The sequence below is a fragment of the Perca fluviatilis genome, chromosome 3 (assembly GCF_010015445.1).
Source record: "Perca fluviatilis chromosome 3, GENO_Pfluv_1.0, whole genome shotgun sequence".
Taxonomy (NCBI): domain Eukaryota; kingdom Metazoa; phylum Chordata; class Actinopteri; order Perciformes; family Percidae; genus Perca; species Perca fluviatilis.
Window position 1 is genome coordinate 5,649,066 of NC_053114.1, and position 23,521 is coordinate 5,672,586.

The 23,521-nt window shown below is 41.8% G+C and overlaps 3 protein-coding genes across 9 annotated transcripts in view; 2 read left to right on the forward strand and 1 right to left on the reverse strand.

Moving 5' to 3' along the window:
* The window catches only part of zgc:162297 (uncharacterized protein LOC555865 homolog), an 11,973-nt gene extending 6,783 nt beyond the window's left edge, over positions 1 to 5,190 (forward strand). For all 4 annotated transcript variants that reach the window (XM_039794564.1, XM_039794566.1, XM_039794563.1 and 1 more), the window contains exon 7: positions 4,110 to 5,190. In XM_039794564.1, the coding sequence (XP_039650498.1) occupies positions 4,110 to 4,300 (191 nt within the window). In that variant the 3' untranslated portion in view covers positions 4,301 to 5,190. The remainder of the gene's footprint in view (positions 1 to 4,109) is intronic.
* si:ch211-260e23.9 lies at positions 4,389 to 14,189 on the reverse strand. 3 transcript variants are annotated; one of them, XM_039794569.1, is made up of 5 exons: positions 14,063 to 14,189; positions 13,452 to 13,578; positions 11,093 to 11,236; positions 10,797 to 10,947; positions 4,389 to 5,518 (listed from the first exon to the last, which is right to left on the reverse strand). In XM_039794569.1, exons 3-5 carry the CDS (start codon positions 11,214 to 11,216, stop codon positions 5,290 to 5,292), a joined length of 504 nt encoding a protein of 167 aa, XP_039650503.1. In that variant the 5' UTR covers positions 11,217 to 11,236; positions 13,452 to 13,578; positions 14,063 to 14,189; the 3' UTR covers positions 4,389 to 5,289. The 3 variants fall into 3 exon arrangements, with proteins under 3 accessions (XP_039650503.1, XP_039650501.1, XP_039650502.1); XM_039794567.1 differs by having other exon boundaries at positions 13,452 to 13,678; positions 14,063 to 14,157; XM_039794568.1 differs by having other exon boundaries at positions 13,452 to 13,643; positions 14,063 to 14,146.
* LOC120555666 (protein C19orf12 homolog) lies at positions 10,415 to 22,958 on the forward strand. Of its 2 annotated transcripts, none has more exons than XM_039794571.1 (3): positions 10,415 to 10,437; positions 17,317 to 17,492; positions 21,957 to 22,958. In XM_039794571.1, the coding sequence occupies exons 2-3, from the start codon at positions 17,333 to 17,335 to the stop codon at positions 22,220 to 22,222; spliced, it is 426 nt and encodes a 141-aa protein (XP_039650505.1). In that variant the 5' UTR covers positions 10,415 to 10,437; positions 17,317 to 17,332; the 3' UTR covers positions 22,223 to 22,958. The 2 variants fall into 2 exon arrangements, with proteins under 2 accessions (XP_039650505.1, XP_039650504.1); XM_039794570.1 differs by lacking the exon at positions 10,415 to 10,437 and adding an exon at positions 14,654 to 14,785.
* The last annotated feature ends 563 nt before the right edge of the window (positions 22,959 to 23,521 follow it).

Below are 23,521 nucleotides of genomic sequence, written 5' to 3' on the forward strand. Positions count from 1 at the left end.
ACACGTCGTGGATATAGACTACACTGCACACAACCAGGAGCCACACGGTACTGATGACCAAGTGAAGCTTTGTGAAGAATTTTCTCTATTTCCTGAGCCCAGTAGATGGCACTGTCGCGGCCGTAAGCAGTCCAACAAAGTGCTGCCGCGAGGGACTAAACACTGAGAGATGCATGAACACACTGTGACGCGCTCGAGATTGCATTGCAATGATTTATTCCTCTTCTTCCACACGTAAAATACAACTAGCACTGCATTTACCACATGTCAAGTTACCTTGTGAGTAGAATTAATTGCGTTAGTGCGGCGTTCAACAGAAAGTGTTCGCTCCCAGGCTCACCCTCCCCTCTCTGTCAAAGCCCAAAAAACCCAGGTGAACAAGTGAAGCAAACAAATATGTTATCACTTCTGCTCAAACCGCCATGAAAACGCCAAACCACCTACAATATAAGTGCACAATATAATAATCAACAAACAACATAAATGAGACAACAAACAACATACAATTTGTGGCTCCTACAAGGCACTCTCTGTTCAACAAAGGGTTGGAAGTAGAGGGTGACAATTTTTCGGGACTCCCTCGGATCACATATAATTGGCACATGAGAATTTACCTTTTTGGTACTAGAGTAATAAAAACAACTGCTTTTTTTAGTCCACTAGATGGACAAATGAAGTGAGATGAATAAACAGGGATATTTATATTCTTTGGATAAAACAATTGTTGACAAAGCTTTCCTTTGCGGACATGATATGAAGTTGGAAAAAAAGGTAATAAATTGCAATACATCTCAGAATATAGCAATATGTTTAAGATCGCATTAATATAGCATTGTCGCACAAGTATCATAATAATATTGTATTGTGGGGTGCCTGGTGATTCCCACCCCTAGTCTATAATATGTTAAAAACCTAAAAGTATTCAATTAACAATGACATAGTACCAAGAAAAGCGTGTAACTCCCAAGATTTGAAAAGTACCACAGCCTTATACTATGTAATGTCATTTTAAGTCACTGCCCCATCTGTCCAGCAGAGGTCCCCCTCCCGTGTAGTGATACCCTGACCATATGTTCTTCTGATCCTAATTTCTTATTTCTGTGTCCTGGAGTGTGGCCCATGCCAAACATGGTGTTACATTTGTGCCAGTTTCAGCAGGAAGCTGCTTTAAAAAAATAATAAACCAGCTGTACACTACCTACCCAGCAGCAAACTGCAGACAGATACAGTTAGCTGAGGTGACCATAGTGGAGCATTTAGCTGCTAAAGAGACATATGTGTTTCTTAGAAGCTGGTGGAGATCAAAACGGAGCTAAAAGGAGAGTGAATGTTGCACTCACTGTACATTCACCACACTGACAGAAAACAGGACTCCAAATGAATGCTAATGTTGCTCCATATCTACTGGGTGTGTCAATAAGCAACTGTTGGTTACATCAACTTTATAAGGTGTACAATATGTCTATGTTTGCAGCTTGTTGTTGGCCAATAGCTATAGTTTCTAGTTACTTTGGAGATTAAGATTACATGATAAAATAAATGTGGTTTTACAAAAACATGATTCGAAAACATAAAAACAACTTTTACTTTGATACTTTCAGAACATTCCGCGAACAATACTTCCGTACCTTTACGTAAGGAAGATTTTCAATGCAAGACTTAGTAGTAATTGAGTATTTTTTAATTGTTGTATTGCTTCTTCCACTTATCTGAATACTTTCCCCACTGTCATTTTCAGAGGAAGTATTATACAGTACTTGTTACCTCACTACATTTATTTAACAGTTATTATTACTATACTTTGGAAAATCAAATTTTACCTGCAAAGCATATGATCAGCTTAAAAGGAACACGCCGACTTATTGAGACTTTAGCTTATTCGCCGTATCCCCCAGAGTTAGATAAGTCCATACATACCCTTCTCATCTCCGTGCTTGTCGTAACTCTGTCTGACGCTCCCACTGCTAGCCTAGCTTAGCACAGATCCTGGAGGTAACTGGTTCCAACTAGCCTACTGCTCCCAATAAGTGACAAAATAACGCCAACATTTTCCTATTTCCATGTTGTGATTTGTATAGTCACAGAGTGTACAAATAACAAGGTCACTATGCTTTTACTATCTAGTAATTATTGACTCTATTACTCCTACTCTGAGCGAACTCCAGGCGAACTCTCTGCTCCTCACCACAGGGCTTCAGGTGCTGCTAGCAAATCACTCCGCCCAAGTAGCCCAAGTAGCAGTGCTTCGCCTTCTGAGAATATAGTTCCCAGTATGTATACGGTTAGAAGATGGCTGTGTCTCATGTGACCTTGTTATTTGTACACGCTGTGACTATACACATCACAACATGTAAATAGGAACATGTTGGCGTTATCTTGTCACTTATTCGGAGCAGTAGGCTAGATGGAGCCGGTTACCTCCAGGACCTGTGCTAAGCTAGGCTAGCACTGGGAGCGTCAGACAGAGTTACAACACGCACAGAGATGAGAAGGGTACGTATGAACTTATCTAACTCTGGGGGGTACGGCGAATGAGCTAAAGTCCCAATAAGTCGGCCTTTAAACTATATGATAAGTATATAAAAGAGTTGAAATAATCTCCACCTCAGCCAGCTACAACATTAAAATAATGCTTGTATGTTGCTTATATGTTACATGTATTTGGTTAACAGTGATCCAGTAATAATTTACAAACTGGCCCCTTTCACAGTGTTAGGAGTACCTGCACTTTTAATACTTAACTGCATATGACCTGGTACTACTTCTGCACTTTTACTTAATTAAATTATTGAATGCAGGGGTTGTACTTGTAATGGAGTTTTTTTTTACAGTGTGGTGGTCTACTAGAATTTGAATACTTCTTCCATTAGTGGCTTAATCAGTGGCCCAGGTCTGCTCTGCTGAGAGCCAGCGGGTCTGAAATCTACCACCACGCCTGTCTAATAGCAACACCTGTTTAAAGCAGTCTCCAACTCAACATACAAGACTGTAAATACTTGGAGCTAAATAAGCACACAGCCTTGGTTTCATACACACAAGTGCGCTGACACACACAAGAACAAACACACACACACAATTCCCCCCATCTCTTTCCCTCACACTCTCTCACACACACACTCTCTATCTCAGTAACACAAACACGCAGACACTGGTCAGACTATATGACACTGGAGCTCACATGCCGGTGTGGAGGTTAGCCTCTGTTACTGTATGTCAAAAGTTCACTGGGTGCATCCCAGCCTCTCTTGGTTTAGTTTCCTCTCACCGATACCACAGACTCTGTGGGTGACATTCATTAACATTGGTTGAGCGCTGGGTAGGATATCAAGTTTTTCTATGCCTGAAAATACGTTATTTTCCTGCAATTAACATTAGTTATTCACAGAAAAAAAAAAAGATTCAGTTTTCAGCGGTGATCCCGAAAGAAAATCTGCGGAATTTAGCGGACTGTTTTTCTGCTTGGGGTGGAGAGATGTGTTAGTTTTATTTGAATTTGTTTAATTTAGAAAATGATGCCGACAATTTTGCGGACGATTCTGTGTCGGCAGATTCCGTGTGGCCCTGGTTATTAGATATTGTTGATTCTTTTTTTTTTTATTTGTCGTATGGATTTATGTAACAATAGTCTATATCCGCGACATGTTCCATTTCCGGGACTGCTCCGTTGCCGCCGGAAATTCCGCCAGATGTTCCTCTTTTCGGCCGGATGTCCCGTTACCTTCCTCTTTCTTTGTGTTGTAATTCCAAACTCCGGTGGATTTCTGAGGACTATGGATAACTGCTCCTCAGATCTCTGCAGGGTAAATCCAGACAGCTAGCTAGACTATCTGTCCAATCTGAGTTTTGAACGTACACAAAACAGGTTCCTTCCTGAGGCTATTCTGCAGCGGCACCGGGGCTCCGTCCGGTGCTTAGTACCGGCCAAGGCGATTGTGATTAGTTTAAAGAAATGCCAATAAACAAGAGCCCATTTTTCTCCCATCCCAGACCCTCCTCCGCAGCACTGTAGAGGAAGGTCTGGCAACGCAAGACTTGAGTAACCATAAACAGTGTGTGTTTTTGTTTTTTTAAAAGCTGTAGTTGCCACTGTCGAGCTGTTTCTTTTGCAGAGGTTTCCCAGTCTGTGAGAATCCCAGTGCTGATAGGTTCTGGAGTGACCTATGACAACATCGAACGCTACCTTGATGCAAACGGGATGATCGTCGGTTCTCATTTCAAGCAGGGTGGCCACTGGGCCAATGCGGTTGACCCGGAGCAAGTGAAGAGGCTCATGGGAAAGATACGTGAGCTTCGAAAATGAGAGAGAGAGGTTTCCCTGTCGTCATCACCAGTGCCTTGGACATGTTTAATGACTCTACTGCCTCATTAAAACACATACAGCCACCACCTTAAGAAAACAAGACTTTATTTATTTTTTTGTACATTTTATAAATACACGCAAATAGAAAAACATAATATTGAACTGTATTTACACTCGTCCAAAATGAACAATCTGTGTCTTACATGAAAAAGTGAGAACCTGTTGAAAAGTACAAAATGGGTGACCCCATACAAAACATTAACAGTGTATGTGTAATTATTTTTTGACATGAATGCTGTACAGGTCACTGTGATATGAAAATGAGCTTTTATTACACTCGTCACAAAAACGTCTAAAGCTAAGGCACGGGATATAAAACATACTGAATAAAATCACGCATAATCAGTCAAAAAAACATGCCATAACACCGTGATCCAACTGCATCATAGTTCACTCATTTCAAGCAATTTTTTTGGATCAGTGTCGCACAGTAAAAACACTTTTAGAATAACTTTCACACACCTCCAACTTCCTATAACCCCTATTCCTACTAATATCTAATCACTCAAACCACTCAACTGTTCATAATGTACAAAAGGCTTTTATTTGAAAGTAACGGTGCATTACTAATGCTTTCCAACCTGAGGGACCGACCGTGTCAATCATGAGGAGGGAGATCAGGAGATCGAGATTCAGTGTTCTCGGGGGTTTCAGATGCAAGGGGTGCAGTACAGGTTGCCTGTATTCAAATCAAAATAAACACTTGTGTGTGTGCGGTTCATTTGTCCGATGTTTGATCATTTTACTGCACCGGAATAGGCGAATCTCACATGCTTTGCCTTGGGATATACAGCGTTAACTGTGCGAGGTGAAACAATTGCAAAAAAAAACCTGAGTAAATTCAGAGTCAAGGCACTGCGCTGCACAACTTAGCTATGGTAGAGGCAACTGGAAACACACCCTCTCACACGCAGTCCCATCACTCCCGTTCAGTAGTTGTAGAGGCGCTGGCAGGGCTGCTTGAAGTGGCCGTAGCGTTTCTCTGCCGGGGAGAATCGCACCTTAGCCAGGTTGTGCCTGTGGAGGGCGCTGCGGCTCAGCTTCCTCTGCTCAGCCTGGGCCCTGGCCCTCTGGACCGCCAGCAGCTGGATGTTGCAGGGCAGAGGGATTCCCCAGGCAGCCAGACGCCACGATATGTGCGGCCTTACTGCCACAGGCCTGGACAGACACAGGAGATGTGTTGATGATGGAATGTATGGTGAAATACAATATGAGAGAGAGAAAGTATCACTGTACAGCAGCTCTGAGCCAATGTCCTGGCTCTTATGTCCTAGTGGACAAAAACTATTGAAGATTTAGAGCCCAAATGTGAGACACTTTTGAAAGGTTAACTTTTGGATGGTCCTCATTTCTCACAAGGTTAGTTTTGAATTAAATCTTGAGATTACAGGGAAAGTAGCTTAAAGAATTTCATTTAAATATGAGGCAACACATAGGTGATTGAGCCTATGGTCCAGTGATGAAAGCCTTTGTATTTGCAGTATTACGAATAAGGGTGGGACAAAATATCGATACGGCAATATGTCATTGTTCTTCGTGCGATACAATGGTGCCAAATATCGCTATTTTAATTAAACTAAGGTGCTCTGAATAGATTTCCCTTCTCCCTGCATGGCTACTTCATGGCTCCTCGAGGTGGCGCTCAACACATGAAGGAGGGAAACTTGAACAGAAGTTTACTAGCTGAAGAGAAAGAGGTTTTCAACAGGAAGGCAGACAGCAGTTTGAGGAAAATAACAAGATGCCCCAGCCACGTTTAAAGCGTGCTATGCAGTTTTTGCCATGTCTTCCCCATTTTCTCGCAGGTTTCTCTTTAGAGCTCCCCCAACAGCTTTGGAATAGATATTTGGCAGCTCCTATATTTACTTATGTCTGACTCCTTCTCGCGTCCGTGTCGCGTTTACTTTTTCTTTCTCTTTCTAACACAAATGCTCTTCCTAGCTTTTTTTAGCTTTCGGCTCGCGCCCAGCGATAGTGTGAAAAACTCCATCGCTACCTTGTTAGCTGGTTCCTGAATGGGCGTATGTGTGCGGTGGCGTGAAGCAATTCGTTACATCGCGAGACCTGATATCACGTCATACTTCCTGAGGCTGAGGCTGGCGGCTCGCCGGCCAAAAGTTGCAAGGGTGGTTTTTCAATTCAATTTCAATTCAATTTTATTTATAGTATCAAATCATAACATAAGTTATCTCGAGACACTTTACAGATAGAGTAGGTCTAGACCACACTCTATAATTTACAAAGCCCCAACAATTCCAGTAATTCCCTCAAGAGCAAGCAGTGCGACAGTGGCGAGGAAAAACTCCCTCTTGGGAAGAAACCTCGGACAGACCCAGGCTCTTGGTAGGCGGTGTCTGACGAGCCGGTTGGGGATGTGATGAACAGCGGCGATAGTAGTCACATTAATAATGGAACAGTGACTGGATGTAGCGGGAAGCTGCAGGGTTCAGCAGGACGCAGCATGACATGCATGACAGGTAATTTTTCCGCTCACAGGTGCTGGGGGGGAGCGAGACGACCACAATTCAACTCGAAAAAAGTCACATAACCATTCCAATGACTCCGAAGCTGTTCAGTTAAGGTAAATTAAGCTAAAAAAAAAAAAAACTGCATAGTTCCCCTAAAGTCCAAAGTCTGGACCCATAGTGCCTCTATAAGTTCTGTAATTTTAATTTACAGACTGAAAAACTTGCTGCAGAAGGGTGCGGTTTTATTACAGTTTGGACTTGCGGTGAATAAAAGAGAAAAAACCTGCTCTTAACTTTTTCACGGCCGTTTTGTATTCATAGGCCGATATCGTGATGTATCATTATAGGATTGTCTAGCAATACGTTACAGTATATTGATTATGGCAGATATTATATTAGCATTATCAGTATCGTGAGCCATGTATCCTATATTGTGATAATCACGGACTGGGTGTCTGTGGCATGGACATTTCCGGGGGACAATCCCAAGCGGTGCACGGTTAGTGACCGCTTTCCATCACGCAGCAGTGGTTGGTCCGCCACAGAGGGTAGTCGAAGCTATCGCAACAGACTCCCTCTTCAAGTCACTGCAGCAGCGTACTGGTTTTTTTTTTCCAGTCTCTGCTAGTGTTGTAAGTAAACGGATACTATGGCTGAACAAACAAAGAGCGATGACTACAGACGATGAAACTGCAAAAGCAAGTGCAAGTGAAATCCCAAAACACACCTGCAATTACCGCTTATTGCCATAGGTGTCGCCAAAGAGAATGAAATTGAGATCTTTGTGCGTCCACATAACACCCAACTGTTTTCTTGTTCTCTATGGTAACTGCGGCCTCACATAATGGCGGCGTCCTCTTGTTTACGTCCCAGAATGACGTTGGTTGCCAAGCCCAAATACATCCTTAAAACAACTCAAGTTGCCTAAACCTGTTTTGTGAGCTAAGCATGAAAGTTCATTCCTAACCTGCTTAGGGACTTCTCATCCTTTTAAAAGGATTAGTTGTGTATAGAATAGTCTTGCCGAGAGTTACAGTACATGAGAAGATTGATACAGCCCTCATGTCTGTCAATTAAATATCAAGCTGAAGTCAGAAGACAGTTAGCTTAGCTTAGGACTGGAAACAGCTAGCCTGGCCTGGTTTAAAGGTAACAAAATCAACCTATCAGCAACTCTAAAGTTCACTAACTTGTTATATCTTGTGTGTTTAATCCATTCACTGACCAAAAACAAACAAACGTGGTTTTACAAGGGTTTTGTGTCATTTCTTGGCAGGGTGCATTTGCGTCATAAAACCTCAACTTGATGCTAATCAGGCTAGCTTTTGCTTGCCACAAACCTGCTTCCAGTTTTTGTGCTAGCTAACCATCTCCCTGCAAAAGTTTCAAATTTAAAAGACATATAAAATACTTTCAAAGAGCCCCTATTATATGCCTTTTTTGGATTTCTCCTATTCTTTTATATAGTGTTTTAAATATTATTGTGTATATAATAGATGTATAAAGTACCAAAAAAAAGCATTTCACTCCAAATGGAGCTTTCTCTTCCACAGACAGCACTTTTTCTCTACTGCCTGAAACACCTCGTCCATATTCCCGTTTGAAATTCCTCAAACAGTCACTTTCATATGTGCTGCCCATAGGTTAGGCTTGTTTGAATTTGGTTGACCAATCACAACAGAGTGGGCCAGCTGACCAATCAGAGCAGACCGGGCTTTTCAGGAAGGTCTTTCAGACAGAGGAGCTGTAGCAATGGGCAGTATGAGAAACATATTAGGTTTTTTTGAACATCAAAGCATGTAAACCTATTCTAGTAGACCCCAAGAGTACAAATATGACGCTGAAAAGGAGTATACATGGGGCTCTTTAACAGCCCTTTAACTCTCTGAAAGAATGAAAATACGCATATTTATTAAAATGTCAAATTATTTCTTTACGCCAACATGGACGAGAAGTCCTAAAAGTGCTATGGATGATATATCGATTATGAGTTTGCATGTGGACATCAATTTCCATGACAGCTGCCACTGTGGACGACCAGCCACTCCACCGAACACATCTTATTCATGTCAGAAAGCACTCGCAGAGGGACGGTACAAATGGAGTCACAACAACAGCAATAGCAACACAGCTGGAAGACGAAGCCAAGAAAAGGACAGACATTCATTCAGAAGCAGAGAGACAGTGGCTGGCACCCATGATAGTGGGTAGCTTTGAGCCGCAACAGACTTGGAGCTGAGAGCATTTAAAGGAGCAGAATGCTTCTTTCTACCACTGCAAATATGCAACAATGTTAAGGCAATCTACAGCTTTCCTTTCTCCTCTGTATTTTACCACTGCAGGTTAATGAAGTTCTGTACCTCTTAGCTTACATAATAAAATAGTTCCAGGACACTTTGGGACTCTCACATATTTTAGAGAAGAATGACATTGACGTATAAAGGCTGATTTATGCTCCTGCGTTAAATTGACGCCCTGCCTACGTACGTAGGTACATAGAGATACCGACCCTTGGCCGTAGCCTGACGAGCACCTCTCAAAAAAATGTAACTACTCGTTGCGGCGACGCACGTCGCTCAGCCATGGCTTGGTAGCGTTGCATTTCCCCCGACTCATTTCCTGGTTCTCCTTCTCCATAAACAGCAAGAAATCAAGGAGAGGGTTAACTTTTCCTGCTACAGATTTCCCACCGTGGTCAGAAAGCACAGGGGAGGCACTTTGTTTCTCTCACTATGAGACTCTTGAGGCAGTACTCGCTCTGGAGCTAATCCCCGTCACTCTCTCACTCGCTCTACACACACTCCCCACAAACACACACATGCAGGCCCTGCTATTCTCTTAAAGAGATCAACGCACACACCTATGCACAGGTATAAACTTCAGACCACCTACGTAGGCTACGGCGAAAGCTCTGCGTGGAGCCTCCGCAGAACCATAAATCAGCCTTAAAGCAGAATTCCGGACGATTTTTACCTGAATCTTGATCACTATATGTCTCCGAGTACTGTCGACAGAAAAAAAAAAAAGAAGCAAAATCGGTGCTAGCAAACTGGAGTTGCTGCAGCTCCCAGTTAGCTAAAATGTCAGTTGTCAGGGCATCTTATAAAGAGTGCCTTTGTGCCTCTTAACAGACACAAATGCAATTAAAATGTCTGTGCAACATGAACAGGGCCCTTACGTGACAACAAGATGCGTTTTCAACTCAGACATTGTGAAGAAGAAGTATAATTTCAAAGTTTGTAGTCACCTGTCTCGCGCCCGGCCGGTAGCTAGCTCGGCCGGGCTAGCATGCCCGACTGGCTTGCACAGTAATAGCGTTACTGAAGGCTAGCTGTAGTCTCGCGCTGAAGTCCCGTTGGAATTCAGTTGTTGCAGGAAATGGTAAACAAACAAACGTGAACCATTTCTCTTCCACAGTAGATCAACACACGTTATTCTTACTCCAAGCTTCTTCCCTCGTGAACACCTCCGATCTTCACTCTTCACGCACTACGCTCACATCTGCGCACTACTGTTTACCAATGGGATAGAAAGCAGAAGCAAAGATGCCGGTCGGGCCTGCTAACCCGGCTAGCAGGCCGAGCTAACTACCGGCAGGGTCGAGACGAGGTAGGTGACAGTACAAACTTTGAATTTAAACGGTTTCTTCACAGTGTCTGAGTTGAAAACGCATCTTGTTGTCACGTAAGGGCCCTGTTCATGTTGCAAATACATTTTAATTGCATTTGTGTCTGTTAAGAGGCACAAAGGCACTCTTTTTAAGATGCCCCGACAACTGGCATTTTAGCTAACTGGGAGCGCTGGACGTAGCTGTCGCAACTCTAGTTTGCTAGCACAGATTTTGCTTGGTTTTTATCCTATCGACAGTACTCAGAGATATATAGCGATCAAGATTCAGATAAAAATCGGCCGGAATTCTCCTTTAAGACGAATGTGGCGTGAACTGGAGTGTGTAGTTGGAAACTAACCTGGAGGTGTCCTCTTCATCTTCATCAGAGCCCAGCTCCTCCTCCTCCTCTCCACTCATCCTGCAGCTCATCTGGTAGACAGACATGCTGGGGTGCTCTATCAGCAGGTTCTCCAGGGGGTCCACCTCAGGGGCTGACAGCAGCCCGCTCTCTGTACAAACAACATCCCAGTTCACACAGATCTGTTTTCATCCCAGTCTAAGCTGCACCCTCACTGAGCCAACATCTGAAAATGTATAGATGTATAGATGTGAAAGTACAGTATTTGTGCACCTCTGGCAGGGTTTATTTCTCACCTGGGAGATTAACAATCACCCATCCTCCCTCCTCAAACTCCATCAGATCCTCGTAAGTGTCCTCTGCTGCCTCAAAGTCGTCCCCGGCGTTCCCAAGCAGACGAGAAAGAATCTTTCCGATCATCTTTATGCCTCTATTGCAATCTGTAAATTAATAACAGCAAACAGGTGAATTACAAGACCACGTTTAATCACGATACAATATTATATTGAGTCTTTGGACAACGAAACGATATTTGCGGATATCTTAAAGTCTGTCAAGATACAATGTGGATTTGATTTAATTGAGGGGCCTGCGATCGATATGAGATGATATCATAGGCCCATTTAACACGGTTACATTTATAGCAACTCAAAAAAAAAGACTAAAACAGGATTTGACAATGTTATTACTGAGCCCTTCTAGACATTTAAATTAAAAACAAACTCTTTTTAATAAATAAATAAATATATATATATATATATATAAAATATAAAGTGGGAATCTAAAATAAAGGGGCATCTTACAGACGATATGATCGATATTTTCACTTTGCATCGATAATATTGGATTGTGGATCATTGATTAGATATATATGATCGATCCAGGTCTATGTATCGTTACACCCCTACCAAAGACACAACGAAGTAGTTTGGAATGTTTTGTGTCAGTTGATGACACCAAATGAATCCATATTTTAAATAGAGATGTTCCGATACCAGTATCGGTTTTGGCTCCGATACTGCCTAAAACGCTGGTATCTGGAATTACTGGACTTAATGCACCGATCCGATACCACATAATAAAGCCCTAAAGAAAATCTACGTTAAAGTAGTTTATTTATGTTCTTTTCCCGTTATAACTGACTGTCAAACTGGATAATAAAAGAATGTTCTGTGGCATTCATTGTTTGTGTTGGTTCATGTTTCACAAAGAGTTTAACATGAGCCAGACAGACAACTAAGATAGAAATAATATCACATCCATACAGGGATAGTAGTATACAGCTGTTAAAACATAATAAAATATATGACACACTGGTATTGGATCGGTACTCGATATCGGCCGATACGCAAGTTCAGGTATCGGAATCGGTATCTGGAAGCAAAAAATGGTATGGGGCCATCTCTAATTTTAAATGTCAAAGTGAGCACTGAGTTGTTCTAAGTTACCTCTTCCAACTCCTCCCTGCTTGTTTTTTTTTTTTGTGTGTGCAAATTAGCTATGCGAGTGGCTCCCCCTTGAGGCTGTCCCAATGAAACACCCCCAAAGTCTTCCATGGACACATAGCACATGCCTGTTCTTGATCAACAACAACAGCTGATTCCATTGCGCCAGCTCAGAAACCTGAGCAGCCTGAGTCGTGACGTTGTGAAGTTGTGTTGTGCCCGAGCTGAAACGGCTGATGATACAAGAGGCTGAAATTACACTGAGCAGCAATATTATATAATCTCTGTGCTACTGGTTCAGATTTCTTCCATGACCTCAGACTGCAGCTGACTGACCTTTTGTCCAAACAGAAACCCCGGTGAAATTGATATCGACACTGTTTGTGTGTGTTAGTTCCTGGTACAGGTTCCCATGTCATTCTTGGGCAAACATATTTTTGTCTCTTAATATTACTTATTGCACTAACACTGAAAAAAAATCCTACGGCCACAATAAATGAAAGTATAGTCAACGAAGTGATCATATGATTATTGACCTCGTCCCATTTACCCAATACAATGTGTGAAGGTTTAACTAAGGGTCAATATTTACTGTATCTAATCCTTATATCTGCTGATCGTAAAGATTTTTTTCATGCAGACAACAACAGACCTTAATTTGTTTCCTTATCTGTTAAGTTTCCTCAGGTATATAATATCTCAAAATGTATTATATGGCCATATTATACCATGATTTAGTAGATGTCTGCTGTCGTTGTTTAAAACAAACATATCCAGAAATACACCTGTGTTTCCCCCACAGTGGCTGGATGCCTTCCTGCCTGCTTGTCAGAGTGTTTGCCCAGAATGTAATCTCACCAGACCCCTCCCTGTAAGATCATACATAATCCTCCATCAAGCCTTTTATAACCTGATATCCGCAAAAAACAGCTGAGTGCGTGGTCAGATACTGTATAAGTGTTCCTTCATTTCTTGTAATGACAGCTGGGCTCAGATATGAGTGTATTAATTTCTTGTAACGACAGCTGCTCGCATTAGGTAAGGGTTTTGGAGTGGTGTTTGTCCGTACAGCATAGAATACATTACAATCCAAAGACATCACATAACCAACAGAGTATTGTTCTTACAGAACAAAAGACAAATGCGATCCAATGGCTCATAACTGGCCAGTAGGCTATTGCTTAGTGGTCATAGTTACATTTTGACTTACCCGACCAAATAAAGTATGTTTGTCTTCGGGTGTGGTCGTTGTACAGAAAGTATCCCCGCTCTCTTGCTGTTCTTCAGAGATTGTTTTGATCTCAAAGTTGTTTATCGGCGAGAGTCCTCCCTGTGTCCTGAAACGTCACCAAGCCCCGCCCAATGAGGCGGGACCGTGGGCAGAGCGGGTGTGCGTCAGTCACTGCGTACATGCACAAACCAAATCCACTTTTCCTTCTAAGATATTAGGACAGAAATTCATATTTGTGAACGCCGTCTTCTCAAGCTATAACTCAGAGTGGAAGAGTTATAGATAAGATATGTCTATAGGAACAGTAACCGAACTTGCAAACGACGTAATGTACAAAAAGGTATTTCTACCGTAGACCATATATATATATATATATATATATATATATATATATATATATATATATATATATATATATATATATATGACCGTAGACTAGCTAACGTTAGTAAGAAAGTTCAAAGTGTTAGCTAGTATAGCTAATGTATGTTCCCCACAACCACTCAAACATGCTCACTTGAAGCAGTAGCAACCGAAAGCACAGTTTTCTGTGAAAACTAGCTAGTAAGTTATACTTATTTTATACTTACCGGTTTGTGCGTGAGCGAATGGACTATTACATTATGGAGTTAGCTAGCTTGCGACAAACAACCAAACAACAAGCTAGCTAACTCCATAATGTTTTCAAAGAGTTTTATCTGAGACTAGTTCCAGATAATTCACCTAGCTATACTATTCATGTAGTGCGCGTGCGCGATACGTTGCGTTTTGCCCATAGACTGTATATTATTAATAATGTCTATGATTTTGTCAAAGGGAAAACAATAAAACTTTCCGAGAGAACAGAGAGACAAGAAGCAAGCACAGTGCCAGCAGCCATGGCGTTAATTAACAGCATTATGGCACAGCTTGGTTTTCATGTTTGTCATCTCCAAATAAAAAGATCATCCCGCCGCCTTAAATTAACTAATTCTATACTCTCCTTTTTCTAGCTCATGTTCGTGTTGACTTTACTGCGTACAATAACAATAGCAAGGACTCTATAGACACACGATATGTTTTATCTAAAATAATGATATGGTTTGTGGCTTTACGACATACCAGAAGATTCTCTTTGGTTGAAAATCATAATCTTGGCTCGATTGTATGTTATATACTCTCTGATAGACTTTTGGAAAGCAGGAAGTGGAAGTGGGGCGACTGCCAATCAATCCGGGTCCTTCCATCCGTCATATCCAGAGTTTGAGAAAAGCCGAACGCACGCGAAATCAAAAACTACCGATTTGCTTGGCACATTTAGGACAGGACTGAAGGTAAATTTAAGTACTTTTTGAGGGGAGGCTGGTGGCACCGGCAGCGGTCTTCTATCTCTTTTCTTTGATAAAAAAAATAGAGATGAAAAAATAAAACCCTCGGTGCTTGAAGTGTTGTTTTGTTCGGTATTAAAATAGAAACTAAACGTGGTATGTGTATGCGTTGTTGATTTAACCTACGGTCTTCGTTATTGTCGAAACGTTCTCTTTAAGAAAAAAAAAGACATTGTACGCATAATATCTTATTATGCCCACAGTTTTTATATTATGTCAGTCTATACAGTATAGCTACCAGTCAATTTAGACCAGTAGCTACTCGACTAACGAACAAACTTAACTCCATTCTCTCAAGCCAAACTCCATATAGAAACCGGGGTAATTTTAATTTGGATTAAATAATGTTGTGTGTTGCCACCTACAATTTGACCCGAGATATTTTAAGAATTGATTGACAACCGCCACGGTGTAATTCGGTGTACCTGCATGTGTGTAAAGCGTTACATCATTTAAATAAAGATTTGTTGTTATTGTTTTTAAATACAGTTTACATCTCCATACATTTGTAATGTATGGAGATGCATTTCAATAATGTATTTGTTATTTTGTGCTGTTTAGGTTACGTAAAAGTAAAAGTGAAACCAAATTTGTCCTGACAGTCATATAGCCTATAGGTTCGTTCATCTAATGTTATATTATTCTAGTTCCCAGGGATGTGGGTCTCCGAAGAAACAAAATCATATACAGCATGTATGCATTGCCTGGTGATTGCAAACTTATTTTCTTTGACTCCAAAAGTTACAGGACTGTTGGACTGAGACCCAGGGTCACAGGATTTGTGTTAGATTTACACCACTAAAGAACATTATGAACTAATGTGGGTCTTGCATTACCACCTACTAGTGTGGCCCTGTCTTGTAGAGGGCCCTTTGTCAAAATCTCTTTTTAGACATCATGATTGCAAAATGACACACGGCTAGACTAGGTTTGGTGTTTTAGTAGATGCTGCCATGCTAACAATCGTGTCAAAACTCATTAAAAATATATGAATTCTGTGCTGCAACTAATGCCTCTGATCTGAACCATGGCTTAAAGTAGAGCTGGGCAATATATCGATATTATATCGATATTGTGATATGAGACTAGATATCGTCTTAGATTTGGGATATCGTGATATGACAAGTGTAGTCTTTTCCTGGTTTTAAAGGCTGCATTACAGTAAAGTGATGTACTTTTCTGAACTTACCAGACTGTTCTAGCTGTTCTATGATTTGTCTTTTCCCCACTTAGACATCATGTCCACATAACTGGCGATTATTTATCTAAAATCTAAGTGCGAAGGTATTTTGTTAGAGCACCAATTGTCAACCCTAGAATATCGCCGCAATATCGATATCGAGGTATTAGGGATGGGCGATATGGCCTAAAATCCATATTGCGATATACATTGCAGCCTCTTGCGATAACGATATATATTGCGATATATAAATTATAATAGAACCATTTCAGACCAGGTTACATAGACCCTAAGGAAAACCAAACTGCTAAATGTATTTTTTTCAAAGAGAAAGAAACATAGTATGTAGTTTTGAGAACATTTATTATTCAAAACTGTAATTATACAACATAATGTTGCAGATGAATAAAATTCAATTACACTAGTTGCAGAGACTTTGACAAAGAAAAAGCTTAAAGTATTGGGTGTTTTCTCTTTAGTGCAAACCATTCTAAAAGGCACTACACTTAGTTTAAGTCCTTGGTTCTTAAATGCCACCCGAGATGCAGAGAACAGGAAAAACTGGTGTCTGTTTAGTTAAGGAACAGACACTGTACTGGAAATACTTTCAGTATTAGGCAAGGATGCACAGATACTTTAAATAAAAACATATTTCAAACAAAGTTTCTTACCTGCAGCCTAATGTACACACACAGAGTCGGGACTTGTCCCGGTGGGCCGGTCTGATAATAGTTCTACATTGCAAGTTGTTAGCAACACCATCCGGCGGCCTGGCGCCGCTGCCTGCTGGTCAAACGGTGCAGCCTCTGCTCAACCCGTACGGCAGTCTGCAAACACCGGCTGCCAAGACTCCAATCGTCCGTTATATAGTGAATGGTCAGGCTGGTGAAAGGCTCCATGGTACGGCTCGACCACAGCTCCGTTGTAGCGGCTTAAATCCAAACCAAGTCCAAATAATGGATGTTGCACCGGTCTTTTTCACCAGCTCCTTGTTTCGCTTTTAGTCATGTTTACTCAAGATGACGATGACGCGTTGCAGCTCGTGGCTCTAAACTTCGCGGGTAGATTGCGTCATCAACATGATTTATCGCGATAGTGCAATATAATTAAAATCTCTATCGTAGGCTAATTTTGTATCGTTTATATTGCATATCGTCTATATCGCCCATCCCTACGAGGTATTTGGTCAAGAATATCGTGATATCTGATTTTCTCCATATCGCCCATTCCTAACTTAAAGATGTTTTAGGTAAGACACCCACAGTAGAGTTGACCGTTCTCTTTCCTATGACGCCAGGGGTCTCAATGCAGGGATGGCTCCACGGATGGATGATGTCATGCGTCTGTGCTGTGAATTATCAGCTCACGATCAGATCAAGGTGGCTGTGAAAAGCTCCACCAAAGGAGCCATGGTGGCAGGAGGAACTGCCTTCGTAGGCGGGCTGCTCGGTGGGCCTCCGGGCATTGCAGTTGGTAAGAACTGACTTTTTTATTTCTGAAGTAGACTCTGCAGCTGTGAGGTTTCTATGGTTCCACACCTTGAAGGAAGATACAAAACTCTGAGCAGGCTATTATTTACAGCACAGATGAGACTGTTTGGAAATTTGAATAATACAAATTCTTAGAACCACCACGTCTTCATTCTTATTCACTGTTAAGTTATTGATTGGTAGAACATGAATCAACAGGGATTTGCTGCTTTTCTCTGTCTAGTATCATGTAAATTCAAAAATCTATTGGGTTTGTGACTCTTGATGGGACAACACAATCAGTTTAGACTCTGAACTGATAAGGATTGTTCTGATGACTGAGAATACCAGCCATAGCCTCGCCTCTTTTTATTTTTTTTCATTTTTTTTTTTCTTTAAGATTATTTTTTTTGGGAATGTTTGGCCTTTATTAGATAGGACAGCTGAAGACAGACAAGGGGGAATGACATGCAGCGAAGATCAGTGGGTCGGAATTGAACCTGCGGCCGCCGCGGTAAGAACTGAACCTCTGTACATGGGGCCCATGTTCAACCACGTGAGCTACACTGTTGGTCAAAAGTTTTAGAACACCCCAATTTTTCCAGGTTTTTATTGAAATTCATGCAGTTCAGTGTCTTATTGTACTCTGAAATGAAAGAATAGAACGAATAAATAATTGAAGTTAAAAAATAAATCATGGAATCAATTTATAAACCAAAATGTATTCTACATTTTTGACTCATCAAAGTAGCCCCCTTTGGCAGATATAACAGCTGAACACACTCGTGGCATTCTTTCTACAATGGAAATCAAATATTCTTCCCAACTCTGTTGCAGAACTTCCCATAAATGTGTGGCACTTGTAGGTTGTTTTGCTTTCACTTTTCTGTCCAGTTCATCCCAAACCAGCTCAATGGGCTTTAAGTCTGGTGACTGTGCTGGCCACTCCATGTTTTTAAGCTTACCATCTTGGTCTTTTTTCCTAAGGTAGTTCTGGCATAGCTTGGACTAATGTTTTGGGTCATTATCTTGCTGTAGGATGAACCCCTGACCAACTAGGCGCATACCAGAGGGTACTGCATGGCGCTGCAAAATGCTGTGGTAGCCGTTTTGGTTCAGGGTGCCTTTCACTCTGTACAAATCACCGACCCTGGATCCAGCAAAACAGCCCCAGACCATCACGCTTCCTCCTCCATGTTTGACAGTTGGTGTCACACACTAGGGAACCATCCTTTCGCCTACTCGACGGCGTACAAAAATCCTGCATGATGAACCTAAGATTTCAAATTTTGATTCAACACCTTCTTCCAGTCTTCAGTAGACCATTGACGATGTTTCGTGGGTCAGGCAAACCTCTTTTTCTTATTCTGACGTCTTAGCAATGGCTTTCTTGCTGCAACTCGACCTATCAAACCTGCAGCTCCAAGTCTTCTCTTTCCAGTTGAAACTGAGACTTGCTTATTACGACCACTATTAAGCTGTGCTTGAAGCTGTTGTCCTGTGAGCCGCCTATTGCACAAGCTGTTGACTCTCAGAAACTTGTCTTCTGATTCTGTTGTGGCCCTGCCAGACCTCTTCCTGTCAGTTTCCCCCAGTTTCTAAGTGACTTTCTCACAGCCTACTGCATTGAACGCTCCACCTACATCACATGTGTCAAACTCAAATCCGGCCCGTTGCAGATTTAGATCCGGCCCGTATATCAATTTGGCTTCACAATACATTTTGGCCCGCACAGTTGTGCGCCAAACCAAAAAACACAGGAAAGTGTTTTTTAAACTGCAATTACCTGACATTAAGAGCAGAATATGGCAGATTTGCCGACTCTAAGACTCAGAAATTCCCCCAGAAGCAGACAGTTTTCATATTCAGGCTGTGAAACAGGTTGTTGTTGTTGTTGTTGTTGTTAAAGCAACACTATGTAACTTTTAGCGCAAGCTGTAGTTCCAGTGAGACAACCTATAGGGGGACCGAAGCGGGAAAAGTAAACGTAGGGTTCGGTCCAGTGGCAAAAAATTTCTAAGGTAACCAAAAACCAAAACCCCGTCAAAAAGCCCAATATTCGGCCGAATCCTGGATTCGGTGCATTCCTGGACAAATGTAAGTCCAGTATTCGCTCTCTCTTTTTCGGTTTTCACCAACTCTTGAAAAATGAGTGGCTCTTTAGCTGCTAAATGCTCCACTATGTTCACCAGCTAGTGGCTATGTGTGTCTCTTAACCAGGGATTTGTTTGTGTCTGCTGCTGCTGGAAACTCTGAGAGGTGAGAGTGAACCAAACATTGGAGCTGAAGGCTGTAAAACCAAAAAGGACAACGTAAAGCTCTGTAGAGCTAAGGGGAACCGCAGAGTTGGGTGATATTTCTCTTTGGGTTCATCACTACACCTCTCGCGTTACACATTGGATCCATTGGTAATATATGATCCATTGTTAATATAACCATTTTGATTACAGTAGCCAAAAACTAAAAAGTACAATCGCGTCATGACGCTGTGCTGTGAAGCACGGAAGCCCCAGCTCGGGAAAGGCTAAGATACAAAAAAACAACAACAACAAAAACACTGCAGTGTTGCATATTACCAGGTTATATTATAGTGACTGATGGCTGTCAGCAGTATGCCTGGTTATAAGATAGTTAAATGAGAAGATTTGATGTTACTGTAATTCCTACAAGTTAAAAGTCCCATGACATGCTGCTCTTTGGATGCTTTTATATAGGCCTTAGTGGTCCCCTAATACTGTATCTGAAGTCTCTTTTATATAGGCCTTAGTGGTCCCCTAATACTGTATCTGAAGTCTCTTTTATATAGACCTTAGTGGTCCCCTAATACTGTATCTGAAGTCTCTTTTATATAGACCTTAGTGGTCCCCTAATACTGTATCTGAAGTCTCTTTTATATAGACCTTAGTGGTCCCCTAATACTGTATCTGAAGTCTCTTTTATATAGACCTTAGTGGTCCCCTAATACTGTATCTGAAGTCTCTTTTATATAGGCCTTAGTGGTCCCCTAATACTGTATCTGAAGTCTCTTTTATATAGACCTTAGTGGTCCCCTAATACTGTATCTGAAGTCTCTTTTATATAGACCTTAGTGGTCCCCTAATACTGTATCTGAAGTCTCTTTTATATAGACCTTAGTGGTCCCCTAATACTGTATCTGAAGTCTATTTTATATAGACCTTAGTGGTCCCCTAATACTGTATCTGAAGTCTCTTTTATATAGAACTTAGTGGTCCCCTAATACTGTATCTGAAGTCTCTTTTATATAGGCCTTAGTGGTCCCCTAATACTGTATTTGAAGACTCTTTCCTGAAATTCAGCCTTGGTGCAGAATTACAGCCACTAGAGCCAGTCTCACAATGAGCTTTCCTTAGGATGTGCCATTTCTGTGTCTGTAGCTATTGAGGAGGAGAGGGGGGGCAAGGTGGAGGGTGGGGGTGTGGCCTTGACCAACTGCCACTTTGCTCGTTTGAAAGCCATGATGTCTCTCTCTCTCTCATGGGTGGGCCAAATTCTCTGGGCGGGCAAAAGCAGAGAAAGGGGAGGTAACCTTGCTCCTTATGACCTCATAAGGAGAAGATTCCAGATCGGCCCATCTGAGCTTTCATTTTCTCAAAGACAGAGCAGGATACCCAGGGCTCGGTTTACACCTATCACCATTTCTAGCCACTGGGGGACCATAGGCAGGCTGGGGGAACGCATATTAATGTTAAAAAACCTCATAAAGTGAAATTTTCATGCCATGGGACCTTTTAAACTCTGGACCCCAGATACTGAGAGCACACTGCAGGACTGTTTTGCTCGGACAGACTGGGATGTGTTTAAAGGCCCTGATGCACCAACCCGATAATCGGCCGTCTGACAGTCTGGCGAGGTCGGTGACTCAAGTCTGTTTGGTGTGTTCCGTGCCGTTGTCTGTCGGAGGGGCCGTCCGCCTTCATCTTGGCCGATCTGACTCGCTGGGTCGGAGGGCGTGCAGTCGGACTCAGTGACCAATTGGTGGAGTGCTAAACCGGAAATGGCGAGCGGGTTGAGTGACGAACGCCTCTCAAAATCGGGCGCAAATCTTTTAAACTGACCTTTGACGATCTGAAATGAAGACAGATTCAGCAACTGCACGGCCTATTTCTGTTTTAAGAAACCCGTTTCGGCGAACTTTTTTCGTAAAATACGAGATTGTATTTCGAACAAGCCGCCATTATCGGTCAGCCAGAGAAGCCAGACCCACGTGACGCGTTCGTCATTTCCGTTCCAGTTTTAATTTTTTTGAATTACGTGTCGCGCGAACCCAGAACGTACGCTCAAGATGGCGCCGCTTCGGTGTGTTCCGAGGCACTTTCTGGACCTCGGGGAGCCGACCAGTCGGCCGTCGGGTTGGTGCGTCAGGGCCCTAAAGCTGCAGCCGCTCTAGTGGACTCTTAGGACATTTGATTTCCACTGAACCTGTAACTGACCCCTTTGTCTCCACCAGGGGGAGCAGTAGGAGGTCTGCTGGGCAGCTGGCTGACCAGCGGCCAGTTCCGGCCTCTGTTTCAGATCCTGATGGAGATGCCCCCCGCCCAGCAACAGAAGCTCTGCGACCACATCCAGACCGTCCTGGGGAACCTGAGCTGGATGGACGCGGCCCAGCTCATCTCCCTGGTGATGGGCAACGCCACTCTGCAGCAGCAGGTCACCGCCGCGCTGGTCAGCTACATCACACAGGAACTCAAAGCAGAGGTGCGCTATCAAGACTGAGTTCCAGTTCCACACAGACTTCATATATTTTTTTTTCAGGATGGTCCGGCCTGCCAAACACAACCAGAGTCCTCTGCGACAGGTTTTTGTACTCCATTGGAAAAACGGAATCATGGATGTTTTACTTTCTCAACTGGGGCAAATGGAGAAGTTAGCCTTTGCTATTTTCAGAGTGTGGAATGTAACCAGGTACATTCACTCAAGTACTGTATTAAGTACAATATATATTTATTTGGCAGAATCAGATTTATAAATACAAAATTTAAATCAACTAATAAATTATGAGCTATCATTATATGTTAAGCTACCCAGCAGTATATCTGTTATCCTTTATCTGCTGTAATATTAGAGATGCTTACGCAGTAATGAACCGCCAATTATAATCCAGTGATATTATAGATATTGTTCTGAAAGAGTACTTTAACTATCGGTATTTTGGTAGTTTATTTTAATTTCAATACTTCAGTAAAAGATCTGAGTACCTTATCCACCACTGCCTTAACATGAAAGAAATCACAGTCCCCATAGAAAGCTATCTGCGTTACTCAATCATGAATAAATACTGACATTAGCACCAATTATGTTTTGTACAACAGATGCCAAATTTCCTCTGTTGTTTTTTTTAACTCTGTAAAATATCGTGCCTCTGGATCTCCTTATTCCCACACTCTGTATCAGCATGTTTTAATGTACATCTGCTTAGGAACTTCAAATAAAGTACACTTTTTTTCAGCAATTGTGTTTTTGACTAATCATTTTCTCATTTAATATCCCAGGAAAATTAAGTGATGAAATGTTAGGCATTATTAAAAAAAAAATAAAAAAATACTCACTGTGAGTAAATATTATGAGATAGCGCATCGAAATTATGAGATACCAAGTTAAAATGATAAAAAATCTAAATAATTAAACTTTTGTATATTTTTTTATTTCACTTTAACCAAAAGAAAAGGCAGCAGGTGTGTGTTCTAAATGGGTGATCAACGTCAAAAATCCAAATCGGTTCAAAAGTAAAAAAAAAAAAAAAAAAAGGGGGCACACAATCAGAGCAATCAATGCCTGTAGAGCTTTACGTTTTATTAAAACTAGTGCAGTGCCCGTTTGGAGCGCATGCCTGTTCGGAACGGCCGATTGCTTGGTTCCCAGTATTTTTTTTTTCTTTTTCCATACAACTTTATTGTGTAAATTCTCACAGATGTGACAAAAAACTCTTGAGTCCCAGCATTGCTGCTTGCAGCGTTGACTGGTGGGGTGCCCGTTTGAAGTGTTCCCGAGAACCACTCTTCCGACTGTAAGAGT

Excerpts from the sequence above, each read along its gene's own strand:
- si:ch211-260e23.9 (XM_039794569.1), bottom strand. The coding sequence starts at position 11,216 with ATGATCGGAAAGATTCTTTCTCGTCTGCTTGGGAACGCCGGGGACGAC. Across the intron at positions 10,948-11,092 it reads GGTGATTGTTAATCTCCCAG|AGAGCGGGCTGCTGTCAGCC; the intron begins GTGAGAAATAAA and ends TTGTTTGTACAG. Across the intron at positions 5,519-10,796 it reads GATGAAGAGGACACCTCCAG|GCCTGTGGCAGTAAGGCCGC; the intron begins GTTAGTTTCCAA and ends GTGTCTGTCCAG.
- LOC120555666 (XM_039794571.1), top strand. The coding sequence starts at position 17,333 with ATGGCTCCACGGATGGATGATGTCATGCGTCTGTGCTGTGAATTATCA. Across the intron at positions 17,493-21,956 it reads GCCTCCGGGCATTGCAGTTG|GGGGAGCAGTAGGAGGTCTG; the intron begins GTAAGAACTGAC and ends TGTCTCCACCAG.